The 19,844-nt window shown below is 39.3% G+C and overlaps 1 protein-coding gene across 1 annotated transcript in view; it reads right to left on the reverse strand.

The window, feature by feature from the left end:
• Positions 1-4,419: 4,419 nt before the first annotated feature.
• Positions 4,420-19,844, reverse strand: part of LOC134534107 (cationic amino acid transporter 2-like) — an 81,439-nt gene continuing 66,014 nt past the window's right edge. Inside the window, exons 10-14 of the mRNA XM_063372163.1 lie at positions 19,389-19,491; positions 17,282-17,460; positions 13,143-13,309; positions 12,173-12,281; positions 4,420-9,872 (exon numbers count right to left, since the gene is read on the reverse strand). Of these exons, the coding sequence (XP_063228233.1) occupies positions 9,709-9,872; positions 12,173-12,281; positions 13,143-13,309; positions 17,282-17,460; positions 19,389-19,491 (722 nt within the window). The 3' untranslated portion in view covers positions 4,420-9,708. The remainder of the gene's footprint in view (positions 9,873-12,172; positions 12,282-13,142; positions 13,310-17,281; positions 17,461-19,388; positions 19,492-19,844) is intronic.

Here is a 19,844-nt window from a genome sequence, read left to right on the forward strand (position 1 = left end):
ATTCAATAATGAGCCCAGAGGTTTGAAAGCAAACGGAGGAAATATGTGATGTACCATTCGCGTTCAACTTCAAGCATTTCATTAAATTATGACAGAATGTTCGATGCCAATTAAGTGAAATCATCATTTCATGATCATTGACTGGGAATAAATATGTTTTTAAAAAGTTGACCGTTGTTGTAAACTTTAATGCATTTGCGAGCTTGGCTGCGTTATGTTGCCACTCCTGTGCCCTGTGTTTAAGTGCCACTCTCGTATGCTTTGCCATAATCTGATCAATTCGTAGACTTGTTGCGTCATATCTCCCGAAAAGATTATTTTTCTATCTCTTCCCTGGTCAAATACATTATTATTATTATTGTTATTACTGAGTTATGCGTATAACTGCGTTACTTTTACACGTTAAAACAGGTAAAACGTCTTTCAGTTAACATTTGTAAACTGCTTAGAAAGCTGAAATTTTTTTCGAGGTTTTGTTAGTTTTCCCAGTTCGAGAGATATAAATTTATAGTATAATTTTAAATGTAAATGTATTTAATGAGAAATAAAGTTTATATTTCATTCATCGATCAATTTATCTGACACATTCAGATAAACCGTAAAATTTTGCCATGGACAGCCATTATTATAAAAATAATACCTAGCCTACTAATACTTTAAGTAAGGTGTTATATCAGATGTTCGTCAATATCTAAATGATTGAAGGCCATAACTCATGATTATCATTGCACTACATCCCTCTGAATTAAAGGCTATCTATAATTAACTCACTTTAGGTGGGCGAAGTACTGTGTTGAAAAGGAACACAAAGGTTTGATATCTTCGTGAATCAATAATTATTGATTTTATTTTAAGCTGGAGTCACAATGCCACGACCACCGCGACACGACAAATCCGATTAGGCGTGGTACATCGTTCCGGCACGACAGAGTTAATAGCGTATGGTCACAATACCACGACAACATTAACACGACGAACTCTAACATGTCTGTCGACAAATCATTCCAAGTCAAATGCGTCCATAAGATCTAGTATATAATGCGCCAAAGACAGTATAGGACGTATGTGAATCTTTTATTTCCTGTTTATAGCTGATGTGCATAACAATATAACATTTAGTCGTCTATTGCACAAAGATATGTGGAGTTCATTTTATACACAAGGAATCAATCTACAGATGTGTGGATAATGGACAGAAAATAATTCCGCTGTTAGGTATGCTAAAAATTAAAAATAAACTTAGTAAACAGTTGAAGTCACATACACGGGCCTCTCTGGCGGGGGGGGGGGATAATGGGACATGTCCCCTCCAAAAATTGTATACATAAGAAGTGAGAGTGATATTCAGCAGAATAGCACTCAAGGTTTTTTTTTTTTTTTTTTCATTTTTCTTATTTTCAAGTTTCTACGATTCTCAGAATAAATATATTTCATTTAAGAAATGTTTTGTTTCTGTCTCTTAGAATTAAGTGTATTTTGTGTGCTATTTTCCCAAGTGCGAATTCTCTCGTCCCAAAGCATTCTACACAATTCTTCATTCAACATTACACTATTATCCTTACATTGTTACTATTATTATCATTACATTACATACAATACATTCTCTTTGGATATTTTTACTTCTATTCGCCAAATATATTTACATCCCATGTTACCCCCCCCCCCCCCCCCCCACCACACCCCTAAATTTACTTACCAGAGAGGCCCATGGTCACACAACAGATATGAATGTGTACCCGAATGTAAAAGGAAATTTCGTTTCTCAACACAAAGAATTGCCACGAAGGTAAATAAATGTTTTTGAAGTTTAGTTCTGTAAGGTGTCCGTTCGGCTTCCCGTCGTGCGGCACGACACGACACGACGAGATTTAAAATGTAATCTTGGCTCTTGCGGGCCGTTGGGGGCGCGTGTTTAGTCGTGTTGACGAACAAGGTCGCGGCGACCTTGTATTTCATTGGCTACTGGGCGTGTCAGGCCTGCTGCATCGTGTTCGTCAAGGCATTGTGACTCCAGTTAACTTTTCATGAAGAATAAATACACGGCAAGCGCGGCTCCAGAAGGGGGGCGGTGGGGGCGATAGCCCCTCCCGAGACCAATTTTATTGATTAGTGTATATTTATGTTTACTTACATATTTAATTTCAAATGTTAAACTTTTATCTCATCAAAAGTTGCATGGAGCTACCTTTGAATATATATACTGTATAGAAGTCGCGAGTGGATAGGATTTACTCTACGTTTTTCAGAAGCGTATAATGAGCAGCTTGGGAACTTCACCGCTGCAGTGCGCTGCCGTAACGCCCTGTATCGTCTTAGTTGTTATTTATACGTTAGAGCGCAGCACTGTCGCCCGCTGTCATTCCCCGCACCCCTCATCCATCATTCACTGCAGCTCAACGTCGTTCAACAGGAGGGGGAAGGGGTGTCTGAAGAGTTGGACACTTGTCCGCTAGGGACCACCACAAGTCGATGACCTAGAGATGGTGGCGATTGCGGCGGTGAATTAACCAACTACCTCAAAACCGTATTACAATTTTTAACCTGGGCTGGCGACTTCTATACAGTATATATATTCAAAGGAGCTACTAAGGTTCTGTACTTGAAACCTGTAATTTGTAAATAATATTCCAAGGCCAATATCTGACCACTTTCATTTTTTTTGCAACCACGACCTTTCTTTGTGCGATAGCCCCTCCCGAAAAGTCATCGTGAAGCCGCCATTGGTACACGGTGCACTTAAAAACGTCCACGTGTATAGACACCCGGACGAACTTCAGTCGATTACGTCAGTTGGCAAGCATGGACTTTTGAACCACTTACGGTCAGCAATTGTAACGGCTGCCAAGCCAAAATAAAAAAGGTTTGTCAGATGTTCAACTGCATCCTGAAGAACAACGCCAAATCTGTCCCGGGCGAGCAGGCAATGACTGCATGATCATAGTTAAACCCCGGTGTTTAATTAATGGTGATACCGCGTGCATAGATTATCACTAGAGACCTGCAAAATCCGCGGATTCATTCGGTGATAGGCTAGAATTCAAACACATATACCTCTTAGATAATTTTGCTATTGGCTTACTGTTCATCTGGACGAATCTCAACCAGTTATAAACCCTCGACCAAAGAAGGATCGAATCACAGACAAACCAGCTGAGAATACTTACAAGTCGGCAGCCAATGAACTTGCGTTATTTGCCCGAGTGTACAGGGGTATGTGCAGTCTATCCTGAAGGCCATCGAAACCGCGAATTTTGAAGGTCTCTAATTTATCACGTATATCAGCAACACTTGCGTGCAGCTAGAAGTTTCACTGTGTCCACGATTGGACCGCAGTCATTTGATATGGCGAATGGTCCAATTCCGTGAACATTTCCTTTAAATGTAAGGAAATTTCACACAGCGTATTTCAGATCTCTGCCAATTAGCGCTTGAACAGACATGACCCCTTTTGTTTTTCTTATCACACTTCGCACAAATCTGTCTCCTGTCACAAGATATTGGGGCTTCCGGATATTATCAGGAGTTAAAGGCAATAATTCAAAAGGTCTCGAGCGCCTGTCTCATAATCCACATCAATTCATCATCCAATTGTACCGTTCGATCGAAGTAACATTCGTAACTGATGTGTGGAGAGAGATATGCGATAGCCTAATCTGCCCGCGATAGCGCAGGCATTTAATGTTTTTTCCTTGTAATTCAGCAGAATGCCGCTGAAAATGTTGCGCTCGAATTGCAGTACAGTGTAAATGTGTACCACTGTTCTCAGATTGTAACCACCCAGCTTGATAAAATTAAAACAATATTTATTTTATAGACCATATTTCATTTAAACAAAAATTTAATTTTTAAAATTTTTATCATCTGCTGATTTTTATAACACCATAAATTAGTGTATCTTGACAGTATTATCACAAGTGAAGTCATTCAAAAATAATAATTCAATGCTAAACACCAATTATTGTTTCACAGGAGAAACTATTTGTAGCAGACGGGCTTTATTTACAAGGCAATCCATAAAATTATGTGCCATTCTTAAAAGAACAAAAAAAAAAAGTATTGAATGTCTTAAAATATTGTACACAAATACAATTGAAACCAAGATGGTATCTTTCAATTACGACTCCTTAGAAATAAAAGAATAATATTATCTTAATGTTTTGTTTAAAATTAAATATATCTTCCATTAGATACACGATAATATAAAATATTAATACGATTATAAAAAGTGAATATTTTTATTTAGTTGGTTTACTTATAGAGTAATTTAGCTTGCAACAAAACATATTCTTTACACCAATTGTATATATATATATATATATATATATATATATATATATATATATATATATATATATATACACACACACATACAGAGAGAGAAAGAGAGAAAGAGTCAAAAACAAACCATTTGTTGTGGCAAAGAAATTACTTTTATAGTGTAAACATATGGGTAATTTTAGTTTCAATGCACGATACCTTACGATTATATAAATTTAGTCAGAAGTGCAGTATAATCTCAGGCTGCACATTAGTTTCAGCAGATCTGAGCTTGAAGCATCGATGCCGTTCCGTTTTAGGCAGGAGGACTTACCTGCTTTCTAAGAGAATTTTCTTAAACGGCGAACACTTATATTTCAGTTCTGCGTCACCCCTAAATTTGGGAGGAGCCCGACGCAGTGGTGAAAATTTGGACTTGCGTTTTCGTCCCACTGCGCCCATCCTGATTGTGGTGTTTCGTGGTTCTCCCTAGAATCACTCCAGGCAAATGTTGGACTGGCTCCTACCACACGCCAACGACCGATTCTCCACAGATGGCGTCCAGGTTTAATGATATCGTCCTTGACGATATATATATAATTTAACTCATAAAACAATATTTTGTTTTTCTGAAAATTAGTAGCATTACGTACCGTCAGAGGCGGACGCAAGGATAATATATGGGTAGAGACCGGAAAAATTCGCGAATTCATTTCGCGATAGGCTAAAATACAAACAGTTATACCTCAGTGCTGCCTCTGCTATTGGCTCACAACTCACCTGGATGACTCTGGGCCAATGAGAAACACCCAGCCAACGCTTTATCGAATCACAGGCTGCTACGTTGGGGCGTCTCACAAGACAGCAGCCAATGGGTGGGTGACATTTGACCGAGAGTACGTATAACTATGGAGTTCATCCCACAGGTCATTGAACCCGCGAATTTTTCCGGTCCCTAGATATGGGGCATCTATCACCCCTGAAGTTATGAAAAAATTTGTGATATCTCGGCAAAGGCAGTGTGTTATTCTGGGTGATGCAAGGTGAGCTGATATAACACCTGGAACCACAAACCACACACGAGGAGATCCATGTTGAGAATAAAACAACTGTCAACACTCCATGTTGAAGTAAGCTTTTCAAAACAGGTTGAAGGGAACTACATTTTAAAATAAGATGTAGACATAGTGTCTTCTTAATTTGAACGTCAATATTAAATGGCAACCGGTTGAATGGTGTAGAAGTTGCTTGCGCTATCTAGTAGTGAGTTATCGCAAAATGGATATCGCGAAAATATTCGTGTTCAAATATACATGTATACGAACTTTCATGGCGATCGGTCAGACGGTGTCGGAGTTCATCGACGTCACACATACCAAAATCCAATTATATATATGTATATGTATATGTATATATATATATAGACTACCAGTAAATAAGAAAATGATCTAGAAAAATCAAATTTGTGGTTATGTCTGACCCTAAATCTGGGAAATTTTATGATTAGAGCCACGGAAATTTCGCGGATTCATTTAGTCGCAAGCTAGAATGCAAACCTCCGCACTGTCGCACTGTGTTCATGATTGGTCCGCAGTTATCTGGACACGCCCCTCTACGACCGTGAGCCAACGATGTCCAGCTAGGAGAGAAGTAAGCGAATCAGGTAGTGCCAAATAACAAGGATAAAAATGTTCTCGCTAAGAAATCAACCAATGGGAAAGTAAACATGCGTCGAGCACACCTATAACTTTGAATTCTATCCTGAGGCCAGAGGAATCCGCGAAATTTCGGGACTCTATTTATGATCACTAGACGGAACTTTTTTTATTGTTCACTCTCATTGTGGATTTGGGATCACTGATATGGAGCCTTTGGTCCAAGATGAAGGTAAAAAATTACACTCCCCAATGGAGGTAGGTTAAATGTGTTACACAACTAATATTTCCACGTAAGTTTAGTTGTACAGCTAAATTTTCCAAGATAATTCGAACTTCCTTTTTTTTTTTTTTTTTAATCAAAACCACATTTTACCATTTATATATTGTTATTGTTTAACTATTCCGCACGATAAAAAAAAAACTAAAAAGAAACATTTCATCACCTGACTGAAAGACATCCAACTCCTACATACAAATTTGCGAGAGAAAAAAGCCTGTGTAGTGCAAAATTTTCTGCAAAAAAATTATTTATGTAAATATCTTCATCTAATCACATAAATGTGCGAGCAGCCAGTTGTCTGAGGAAGTTGATTCCAGCGAAAGTCATTAGTAACCTGTCGTAATATTGTGTAATTGGGTAATTTTAATCTATTTTATGATAATTTATTTTAATTGTGTAATTTTAAACGATTTTATGATGTATATATTTTTTTCATATTGCCGTCCAGACAGTGCCAAAATTCACACTGATATGATTAAGTTGTAGAGGATGTCACACCATTCATTCTATCTCTAACATACGCAGTACATAAAGGGGTTTAGTCCATGTCATCTTCAGAGTTTATTTTTTGCTATAATTTCATTTTTAAATTATTTTTTTCCAAATTTTCGACATGACAGGGTGAAGCGTTTTTTTTTACTAGTCAGTTTCTATAATTTACTGCCGAGAGAAAACAACTAGTTTATGCACACATACGACTTCAACTAAGTAACATGATAATTATATCAGTATACGAAATTTTTACATCAAATAAGTGCCCAAATTGGGTCATATGCCGTAGCGAGACAAAATTTTTTTTTCATTAGTAAGCTGTATTGCAAACAGCAGTAAAATAATTTAAAAAATTAGTGAACGGAAAATTATATACAATAACATAATTCAGTTATATTAAGAAAAAAATTAATACCTTCCGTAATGGGTTCTAAAGGTCTTTAAAGCCAATACATTAAAAAATACAGGTTTAATTTACGTCATTTTACATTATTTCAGATAAAATATGAAAAAAATTACAAAATAGTGGAGATTGGTCTATGATCTAGTACGTAAAATGAATAACAGGTACGATTTCATTTAGACGTTAAAGTTAATAGTCTAAAAAAATTTAAAGATTTGTGTTTTCTCTACACATACATACTAAGGAGTATTATCACAACTGCATACATAACATGTACAAACATACACAAAATTCTACAAATATTAAAATATGTCCATTATAAAGTATAATACACTCGCCAGTCTTAACATTATAGTTTTACATAGCAAAGTCTACAGGAAATGACACTCTGGTTATGTATGTCATAAAATTCCTTTAACAAGTAATGACAAATTTCATGCGAGAAGTACTATACAATATACCATGTTCCTGAAATTATGTACAGTTCGAGAATGCACATTTTAACAGAATTTTTGTACAAGTAACTGAGGAAATTAATTATTTTATGAAACGCTATGCGACATAGAGCAGAACACATGAACAAAAGATATGTGTTCATTACTGTTGTATTATAAATAATAAATAAATAAAGTACATTTTCAAGCCCAAAACATGTAATTATTTAGATACTTTGATAATAACTAAATATGTAAAATTAATATACAAAGATTTTTTTTTCAATTTATGTTGTCAAAACATTATCGAAAGATTAGCAAGACTAGGAAATATATAATAAACATACACCTATACACAGTAAACAATTTTTGTGAATAAAATTGAAATGTAAAATGACAGATGTATGTTAAAGTCCAAGAAATATTTTGTAAATCTGTTGTATTTGTACACTTACTAAAAACAACTGTATCGCCACACAAAAAAAAAATGTTCGCAGTAATACTGGTTTAGGATTCTTGCCTAGGTATTTATGTTTTGTGCGGTCCCAAATACTTAAAGAAATTTGTAAATCGATCCCTGACTGAATAGATTTCCAGTATTACCTGGAAATATTAATTAGCAAAATAAAGTAAAATTGTTGAATATTATATTATTGTTTCCGTGGTTAAAAACATTCATGATTGCATAACACTTAAATCTAAATTATAAATTTTGCGCCAATTTTCGTAAGCGCGACAAGAAATATTCAGTATTTATTGTTCCCAGTTTCCACACTATATAAATTACTAGTGCTTGGCAACTGTTTTCCCAATAAATCTTTTGTGGACGAGGAAAACCCAGGTCGTTCTTAGTTCGTTATACCTGACCTTATAGCTCCCATCGCATAAAGTATCCGTACGCAACCACTCAACGTAAAGCCAGGCAACAGCAACTAGGGAGAAGCATTCGTTTCACCGAACCCAGATCAGTCCCGAACATATCCGAAGTTCGATGCTCGCTCGTGCAACTTCGCGGACCGAATTAATATATATATATATATCAGATCTAACTTAACCTAACCAACATTTCATTTAATTACGATCTCCTACACACGCGAAAACCTACCCTTACAAAAAAAAATATAGGCTATTATTTTTCAACCTAGCATACCTTTTACTTTATCAACAGAAAAAAAAAATCGGCCAAGATGCACGCAAACGTATTATTCGGGCGTCTGACTAGGTTCGGTCATTAGTAGAGCAGCTATCTCTCTGCTGATTGCTTATGAACTATTAAGAGAACTGGAATCTATTGAAGATGCAAGAATTTCCGAGGAATTCTTTCCCTTTGATAAACGTCCAAATCCCTTCGATACTAAAGTGCTGACTCGAAGGTCGGAGAGTTTGTCTGTGTTCCAGAGACGTTATCCAAATATCAGTTCCAATGCCATTCAAACTTATGTAGTTGAATCTATTGAGCACACTACTCATTAAAAATAATCGACACCCGTGAAAAGTATTTATTACATTTTTAATTATGTAGTCTATATAGACTTTCTTTGGCAGTACCTAATACTTTGAAAAATATTTTTTTTTTTTTTTAAATGGGAGGGGTTTCCAAAACAAACCCAGTCAACAGGTTTTTGACCGCTCATTCAGCCAGATCAAGATTATAAATAACCTGCACATTTAAAACTAGTATCATGTCGACTCACAAAATATAAGTATATGCGGAATACCAGTTGCGGTCTTATTAGGGGAAGGGTTGAGCCATCTCCCCCTCCCTCCTTTACCCAAAATATTTATAACTGAAAAAGAAAAAAAGTCTGAAGTGATATCAAAATATTCTTTTCCAGACAGGACCCGACATTGTAAATTTTTTGTAAATTTACATATTTTTTTAAAAAAAAGAGCTAATAAACAAATTTTTTTTTGTTTTCATGACGTCAGAAAATTCGTTAAAAATAGCCTTTTTAATGTGGATTTTTTTATTTTACTTGCCACTAGGCTGGGTTACGTCACAGGTAAATAATACAACCCCCTTCTCTTGCGTCGCGAAGAAATGGAATTCCGTGTGGAATACCGCGGAAGTTTCGGATCAGATAACTCGGTGTTGCAGTCCGCGAGTGTCCGGGAAAGGGCGCTGGGCAGTTCGTCTCGCCGGCAGACGCGCTCCCCGGGGCTCCGTCAGGGCCGCGGGGAAGGTCACACCTGGGGGCCGGCCCCCGGAGAGCTGACCTCGGCTTCCGCCCCCGCCGCGTCCGCCCCGCGCGCCTCGTGGGCCTTGGAGCTCAGCTCCAGCGCCTTGAGCTGCCTCCTCTTGCCCTCCTCGCTGTGGCCCACGCCGTAGAAGAAGTAGATGAGGAACCCTGCAAGACAGCACGAGGGCCGGACACACCGCGTCTATACCAGCGGCGTAGCCAGGATTTGTGCATGGGATGTGTTAAGAAGCATGCCCCCCCCCCCCCCCGTATTGAAGCTGGGGGGTCCGGGGATCCTCCCCCGGGAAAATTTGGATTTTAAGGGTGTAAAATAGTGCTAATTTAACAGTTTTCGGTACTTAAATTTGAATATTGTAAAGGTAAAATTTTTATTAATTTTAATATGAAATTTGTTTGAGGGGGGGGGGGGGAGTTGAACCCCTACACTCCCCCCCCCTGGCTTCGCCTCTGGTCTACACTCCCCTGCGGGCCCCTTGCCAACATCACCACTCTTTAAGGGCTCCGCCCACCCGGACACACACACACGCGGTGTGCAGAGCTTCAGGAAAAAAAACCACGCGATTTCAAAACTTCTCAAGATATCCGAATTGGGGGTCTGCTTACAGAAAAGCATTTAAGAGTTCGCTGAGGGCCAAAAAGTACTTTTTTGATTTCGGATTAAGTTTTTTAAAGCTGTATTTTTAGAAGAGTTAAAATGGCTGAAACGCATGTTTTCAGAGTAATTTTTAGGTGTAAAACAAGTGGTACAGATTCTTGAAAGCACTTACGGGACTTGCATTACACCTTTATCTTCATTTCCCCGTAATATGAAAATACGATCACCGCACAAATTTCACAGCTATCCTGTGACGACGAGAAGACTGCGCGCCAGTTCAGAGCCTTGAGCTTAGAGGCGATACCGCGCTAGAAGCACCAGCGCTTATCATCCCGCCTCACTGACATACATACACCCCTGACGAGGCTGGCCCCTTAATGGTGCAAAAGTACAATTATTATTTCCAGTGTGGGCCCAGGGCTGATATAGAAGGCGAAGCTAGAAAGACCCCTCTCCCTCCCTTTCCCAACCACTCGGGGGTTGAGTATCGAGATTTTTGAAGTTGGTACTTCTTTAGGTGCGTTATAAAAAAAACTGATGAGAGTGAATTTTTAAGATGCGCGCGCACAATGCAAAGAAATTTTCACAGGATGAAAAAAAAAAGGCTACGTACAAATAAAAATTACATATGTGCTTTTAAATATTATACTTTAGTGGCTGATATTGGATTCTGGGTCCATAATTGCGAATATCAGTGATAAAAATTGCGTATATTTTTAATACGAAATCCGGAGACGTAACTACTCATCCACCCCCATCGTATTGTCAAATGCCTTCCGTAAATTGACACCACTCGGATATCTCTAGTAGTTTTGAAGTCACGTGTTTTTTTTTTCCCTCTAAAGCTCTGCACACCGCATGCCTACAGGACAATGAAAAAACGATTCGACGGGATTTTGATTTTTAAGGCTCAGTCTCATCCACCATTTTGGACATCATAAATATATTTTAAAAAAATCATAAATAATGCAGATGAGTTACGTAGGAAAACATAAACGGATAAGTAAAACTGTATGCCACGGGAGCAAAACGAAAAAATAATGAACTGAATTAAATATGCTTGAAAATATTTTTTTACTAATAGCTTTGAATATATATACTGTATAGAAGTCGCGAGTGGATAGGATTTACTCTACGTTTTTCAGAAGCGTATGATGAGCAGCTTGGGAACTTCACCGCTGCAGTGCGCTGCCGTAACGCCCTGTATCGTCTTAGTTGTTATTTACACGTTAGAGCGCAGCGCTGTCGCCCGCTGTCACTCCCCGCACCCCCCACCTATCATTCACTGCAGCTCAACGTCGTTCAACGGGAGGGGGAAGGGGTGTTTGAAGAGTTCGAGACTTGTCCGCTAGGGACCACCACATGTCGATGCCCTAGAGATGGTGGCGATTGCGGCGGTGAATTAACCAACTACCTCAAAACCGTATTAGAAATTTTAACCTGGGCTGGCGACTTCTATACAGTATATATATTCAAAGCTAATAGCGAAGGACATGCAGCACACACATGCAACGCTTACGCAGTAAAACATCTGTAGTAATTACCTTAAACCACAAATATTGACAATGAAAGTGGAATTTGACGTCTTTTAAAGGGATATTTCTGAGACTACTTTGATCACCCATCACTTACAAATGCTGTTCCCTATCTGTACACATAGGTGTGTTATAGGTGTGAAAGTGTGAGTGTGTGTAATAAAACATATTTACATTGGAGTTTGTTTACGAAATAACATTAAAACGTTGTAGTCATATTACCATATTTTAACAATTTCTCCTCTAAAACTAGGTATAGTTTTTTTTAAAGAAAATATATATTTCTACTAAATGCTTACGGGCGAGATAGTTCTTACCAATAACGAGCCAAATGGCAAATCTGATCCACGTGTTGGAGTCGAGCATCATCATGAGGTAGACGTTGATGAGGATACTGAGACCAGGCACCAGTGGTACCAACGGAACCTGCAGTGACACAAAAAAAATAGTCTCTTACTTAAGAGCTAGGCAGTCGTAAGAAAGGCAAGATGCAAGAAGTAGATAAACAACCAGGGCCCCCCATGGCCGGTGGTACCGTTGCTATGGCAACGGGGCCCGTGGGTCTAAAAAAATTAGAACAAAAAAAGTAGACAATTTTAAATAAATCATAGAAAACAATTAAACAGTAAGGCCTAAATTTAGTTACCGATGTAATATTACACCAGAGCAATATTATCCGGAATATGCTGTGCGTACAGAAAGTGTCTGAATCTACAACAACTGTGAGTAACAAAACCACCACCAATTGGCGTGACACCATGCTGACAGTGCAGAACACTCACGCTCATTTATTTGCCATTATTCAAAATCAATTAACGTTGACAATCGAAACACTGACTTAAAAGTAGTTTTAATGTGTTTTAAAAATAATTGTGAAAAGGCATATATATATAAAACTAAAACAATATACATAACGGAAAAAAATTTTTTTTTTTAAAATCTGTTAGGAAAAAAAAAGGGGGGGGGGGGGGTTCACCATGACTTCTAGCAACGGGGCCCACAGAATGAAGTGGGGGGGGGGGGGGTTGTCTGTAAACAACCACTTTTAAAAATATCAATTTATAAATTAAGCTCGATGCAAAAAAAAAAGCTATATAATATAGAATATATTTCGAGTTAGTCATTTATACCGATCTTACACTTGTCAACCGTTTAATTTTTTTCGTAGCAGAGTAATTCATAGTTGGAGTAGTTCTCCATATAGGTATAGCACCACTGCACAAGTGATATGACAACACTGCACTACAGCGCTCCGGGAGAAGCCTCGAGGGAGGCGGCGGAGCGCACCTTGAAGGACAGCTTGGCGCCGGAGACGGGCTGACGACCGACGACCACCAGGGCGACGACCAGCGAGACGCCCAGCACCAAGGTCAGCACCACGGCCCAGCCCTCGCCCTCCGCCAGCTGGCTGGACGCGTGCACCAGGCTGGCGCAGAACAGCACGCACAGCACGCCTGCGGGGCACAGACACCACACGACATCCCTGCTGGCTGGCTGGCTGGCTGGTGCTCCGAGGGGTTCCCCCTAGCCCGGTGCGGAGTCGACGTGGTGAGCGACGACAGTGGCGTAGCAGGCGGGTGGCAGGGATGGCCTCTGCCAGGAGCGCCGGAGCAGGAGGGGGGGGGGGGCGCTGCCGCGACGGTTTCGCAGTTACTGAACGCTACCCCCCCCCCCCCCTCTGTTTTAATCCAAGAGGGGGCGCCATTTTCAAGTCTGGCCAGGGGCGCCAGTCACACCTTAGCTACGCCACTGAGCGACGACACAGCTGCGCCTCCGCCGGACCACGGGTTCAATGGGGTGCTTTGAGGGGTGGGCGCCAGCAGTTCTGATGAAGTCTTAGGGCTCAGAACACAGCAAACTGTCTGGTCAGCTGAGCGAGGCGGTGACTATGCTGGGTTGGTGGCCCCAGCCGCTGGTCATTGCCGGAGCTCTAATACCTTCCCGATCAAACAACAGTTCTGTTACTTTAAAGCTCTGGAATGTTAAAATCAAGAGAACTGGAAGTTACTCCCACCCTACCCTATTAGGGCGCACATGTGGGAGGGGAGCGCGAGTAATAATCTGCTGGCTAGTGGTCGACCGGACGGCCCAGGGGCGCCGCCCCGACGCCTCCACGCCTCGACGTAACGGCCGTGTCCGTTCCCCTCGCCCCACACACGGGGGGCCACGTCATTCCCCCGTCGGACCTGCCCTTTCGCCGACCACACGCAGGCCCGCAATAAGTCAGCACAGCGCAAGCGAGACAAAGTCGAAGGCCCCCTTTACCATAGTGGTGTCTGTTTACAAAGAAAAAAAGCATAGGTATAAGAACGCTCTGAGTGCGGATCAGTTGAAACTGGCCTTTCAAAGAGCCCGGAACAGATTCCCGAAAGAACTCAGCAGGGACTTGCAGTACACCTTTACCTTCGTTTCTCCGCCGTATAAACGTTACGGTTACGTTGACCTTACCCACGCCAGTGTAGAAGCGACACCGCGCTAGAAGCACCAGCGGGCGTCGCACTTAGCGTCAGGCCTCACCAACACAAATACACATCTCTGAACAGCACGCGAATCTGCCAGATTATCAAGTGTCAACGTATACGGGAATATCGAGTGTGAAAAGTAACCCGATGTACTGAAATGAAAACCGACATTAACGATAAACTCTGAGCGAACTAAACAACGCCATCAAAGCGATAATTTGAACCGGCAGTTAGGGATGGCCCGAACTTTTCTACACATCCATGTATCGGTTTTTCGATATATCGCTCAAATTGTACCGATAAAATATCAGCCTGAAAATATCGATATTCTCGATAAATGGGTCTATCATAATATACACATTTTTACCCAAGCTTTACTTATTATATATCGGCCTTAAATTTCGATATTCTCGATATATGGGTCTATTATAATACCCAAGCTTTACTTATTATAAAATTGAGTTATTGATATACATGAGCTAATATAAAGGAATTACATAGTACAAGTTTAGCTCTTTCTAGCAAAAGAGATAATTTGTATTAATGTTTTTACTATCCAATAATATATCTTCTATACGTTTAGAAAGTTTTTTTCCTCCAAAGTTTCTTTTTTAATTTTTAAGTATTTTATTCTTCTGAAGATGTTTAGCAAAAAAGAAGCCAACAAACATGTGGAAAAGAGAATTATTAATAATAAAAAAAATAAAAAAATAATTTAGTTGTTAAGTTATTTGATTGTGCCCAACAATTGACCTGACACTGCATTGCAATGCTTGAACTTACCAACTTATGAAATTCCCCACTGTGTACTGCAATAGTTCGCTATTTCCCCCTCATTTTAAGTAATAATTTGTTCTTTCCGAAGGATTCGGTTCACCATTTTGTTATTTTTTCTGCCAAATTCATTTACAGATAATTTTCATAAATGATTTTATTTTTTTACTTGTTAAATATAATTTTATTCTAATTCGATATCATCGGAACAAAATATCGATATAAAAATATCAGGACTAAAAAACCGATACCAAATAATCAATGTTTTGAGCCTGGATACATTGATATTTCTTATCTATCGATATATCGTGGCCATCTCTACCTGGCGGCCAAGGTCAACGGCAGGAATGCACCCGGAAAAATCTGAACGTGAGAGGCTTGATTGGAACCGGATTGCAGGATGCCGGATTAACGACATTTTATAGTGGCATTTGTACCACACATACACACGACGGCTATAAATGTTTACAAGTTTATTAACGGACGTATTTGTGGGAAATAGGGTATTTTTAAATCCCATATTTCAAGTTTGTTAGGAAGGATCGCTGTCATTATCTCATTCCAAAGATTTCACAGATAAATTTAGAAAACAAAATTTTTGAAAAATGTAAGAATAAAAACAATGTCATCAGTGCACCAGTCTGATGATCATTCGGAAACAAATCTCTGCCATGCGTTTCAATAAACTCCCGCCCGCGACGAAGGTGGAAATAGCTGATAAATATTCGTAATCGGGAAGCCTTTAAACGCGACTGAAAATCGCATGCAAGTTGTACGTACGCGATTGTCTAAAGGTAATTATTCCATAAAAACGCGTCGCGTTTATCGCGTCGCGCCCCGTAGCACATTTGTCATTCTAACATCAGACGGAAATTACAAGTTGCTCCTTTTTTTTTCTGGGCGCAGGTGACTCCAGCAGTTAGAAACAGCAACGCGCTAAGAGATTCTCGTGGAAGGGTGATCCTTCTGTGGTTTGCCATTGCCTTACGCATCACACATCACACAGCCTTGAATACGAGAAAGGGAATACCCCAGCCGGGAATCGAACCCGGGACTTTTGGACCGAAGAATAATTTTTTTCTTCTTCCAATTTCGGAATCGATTAAGGCATACATCCAGGAAGCCTTTACAAAGAAAGAATGCAATTATTGTAAAACATGACATGATATTAGTCAGATGTTGGCCTTGGGATATTTACAAATTAATGGTCTCAAAATGTCAACTTTAAAATATTTCATACAACTTTTGAAGAAAGAAAAGTTGAACGCAAATAATTTAAGGATTAAGGTTGACATAAATCTGTATCTCTGAGGCACAAGATACTATGTCAACTTTCGGGCAAAGATCACTATTAACCATCAACTTGACCACCGTTCGACATTATTTCTAGTGGCATACAACAGATCTACAATGTACATATCAAAAATGCACATATTTTGGGTAAAAAAATATAGTTTAGTAAATAAGTGAGGTATTATTTAAAATTCTTTAAATTGCTCTCGTGAGAGAAAAAAAAAAGTGTCTTATGCCTCCAAGGTACAGAAATATACCCTTCAGACTAAAATTAAAAAATATATATATATTTGGCATACCGGTTCCATACCGGGCATTGATAGGTTCTTGGAATAATTATTGCATTGGGAAACTTTAACTTGAAACAGTTTCATGAACATACTACATTGCTGATTTGTACTGTTTGTCACAAGGGAACCTCAGGAGGGGTCATGCAGCGTGGACCAGCAAATTGCACACGTCCCTCCCTACCACCACCCCCCTCTCCTTAGGGAACTCACTGGGAAATGTTTTTTATTATTATTATTTGAATTAGGGTGGCTTACAGTGTTACACCAACAGCCAGAGGGTACTTTGTCCTTATCCGAGACCTTATCATATCATCGTCAGCAATCAATTAATTGTAAATTTACACCCATGCCTTACCCGGGACTCGAACCCAGGACCCCTCGCACCGTAAGCCGGTGTGCATCCGACTACGCTACGGAGGTCTGCACGTGTGTCAACAGCGCCAATTACACAAATAAATTACTGCGTGTAATATAGTTTTGACGAGATTTTGCCTATGTTTTGGGAATTTCGTTTACTTGGAATCAAAGGCAATAACGAAAAATTGAAAGAACCCGGGACTGTGGGCACGACAGGACAATGAAGGAGGGGGGGAGGGGGGGCACTCACTGTTGGCGGCGATCCCCCACTTGGCTATCCTCTCGGTGGTGGGGGTGGGCTGCTTGAGGTTGTTGAGGTTGAACAAGTGCTTGAGTGCGCGCGCGACCACCGCCAGTCGCCCCTTGCTGCCGAACGTCAGGGTGGCCTTCTTGGAGAACTCGTAGCTCGCGGAGGGTCTGTCCTCGTACCTGCGACCAGTCGCGAGAAGGTGCTGTGCAAGTCCTGCCTCTTCTGCCCCCTCCCCCCCTCCCCCCCCCCCACACACACACACACACACACCAACACACACACACACAGTACGCAGCCTAGCCTGTTTTTGTTACGTCACACACGGAAGAAAAAAGAGTCTGTACTTTTACAAAAAGATTCGTTTCGAAAACAGTTGCCAAGAAAAAATATAGTTCGTAACACTACAAGCAAATACACCGTAACATTTGTGAAACACATGTCTGGGGTTATCATTGCATGCATACATCAAATGCCTTGATGTATGTAAGCTTTTGGACATACGCCATTGCTAAAGCACACGCATGTCTGTAGAAGAAAACTACAAAAAAAAAGAGACAAAAACACAATTAAAGCAAAAAAAAAATTGCTGTTGTCAACAGGATATAAACACCAAATAATATTCCATAACAGGAATATGGTCAACAAACAAAGAAAAACAAAGAAAAATGGACTAACAGAACGAAAAAAAAAACCCACAAATGATGACAGCACAAACATTCTACAGACATACATGTGCTTAGCAATGGCGTATGTCCAAAAGCTTACATCAAGTCATGCACTCCCATTGTACAAATCTTTCAAATATAATATATATCAAATGCGTTTTATTACGAACTTTGGGACATAATTTTACATTTTAAATGATGTTTCGTTCAAGCAATACACCCCTGACTAGGCGGGCACCTTTAAGAAATTACAGTGAGCATTAGTCCTGTCGTTAAAATATGATTATGTGTATAAGAGTGAAATGGTTAGATACCGGAAAAAAATTTCGCGGATTCATTTTGCCTTTAGTTATAATTTAAAAAAAAAAATTCTGTTTTTGTAACTGGCTCACAGTTCCGTCTGAAGGTCTCTGCGCCAATTATAAACCCATAGACCTACAGACTGACGAATCACAGGCAACCCAGATTATACGTCCTTGCATGTGAGGAGCCAATGACCGTGTGATGTTTGCGTTCCTTACAGAGCGGACTGTGAAGTCAGTCCTGGAGTTAATTGAATACTAGACATTTTTCCACTCTCTTGCATTGGTTAATAATCGAAAATCATATACCTTTACACAAGTATACATAGAATTACCTTTAGTTATTAAGTTTATTAAGTACTCAATTCTAAACTAGGATTAAAATGGACAAATATTTTTACGTTGTCTTAATCATTTTTACTTTATTACATATGGGTAGAGACCTGCAAAATTCGCGGATTCATTCGGTGATTGGCTAGAATTCAAACACATATAACTCTTAGATAATTTTGCTATTGGCTTACTGTTAATCTGGACGAATCCCAACCAGTTATAAACCCTCAACCAAAGAAGGATCGAATCACAGACAAACCAGCTGACACGACTTACAAGTCGGCAGCCAATGAAAACTTGCGTTATTTGCCCGATTGTACAGAGGTATTTGCAGTATATCCTGAAGGCCATCAAAACCGCCAATTTTGCATGTCTCTACATATGGGTCTTTAAAGTTCCCGCATTTAATGCTAGACGTCTGATCAGAGTACGATCAATGAGCTAAATAAAAATGTATATTTCTTTCTCTTGCTACAAAATAGTTTGTGAAAATCACATTGCCAAATATTTTTTAGCGACAAAAAGGATTTCTTTGTAGCAGATAGTGAAACCGTGTGTTTGGTGGCTGAAAATTTTTGTTACCGCTAATAAACATAGCTTTGAGCCAAAATAAAATTATTTCGCTGGGCCTAAAAACCTATTAGATGGGTGAATTTCCATAACATTTTCATTGTGTGACTCAATATAATAATTTTTATGCGTACATGTAATGAAAGTTTATTTCCTAAAGTATAGTAAATATATATTTCTACCCCATTTGTGTTTCAACGGTCTTAAGTTGGCACGATTTTGAACTAAATAACTCACCTTAAAACTAAAACACATATGGAGACAATCGTGTAGGCAAGAAGAGTGCCGATTGACATCATGTCAATCAGTTGCTGTAGGTCGAAAATTGTAGCCATAATACCTGAAACAAATTATATTATTAATTATTTATAAAACCATGTAAATTTAACAATAAGGTATACACTTTAGAATGCCCTGTTAAGTACTGCTCATACTATAGAACACTTACACTATCTGAAGGCTAAATTATATAACTATTTTACGATATAAAATGCACAGATTTGTTATGTTATTTATTTTATTCTATAGAGGAATTTACATACACACTTTTGATAGCAGTGATGTGCATGACTGCCTGGCATAATCACAAATAGCGAATACCATTTGATTTTATGAAAATGAACTTATTGGATCATTTATCAGGCATGTCCACAGTCCACAGTATGTGAAAGTTCCCGCTAAACCGCTCAAAAA

This window comes from Bacillus rossius, chromosome 7, assembly GCF_032445375.1.
Source record: "Bacillus rossius redtenbacheri isolate Brsri chromosome 7, Brsri_v3, whole genome shotgun sequence".
In the NCBI taxonomy this organism is placed as follows: Eukaryota; Metazoa; Arthropoda; class Insecta; order Phasmatodea; family Bacillidae; genus Bacillus; species Bacillus rossius.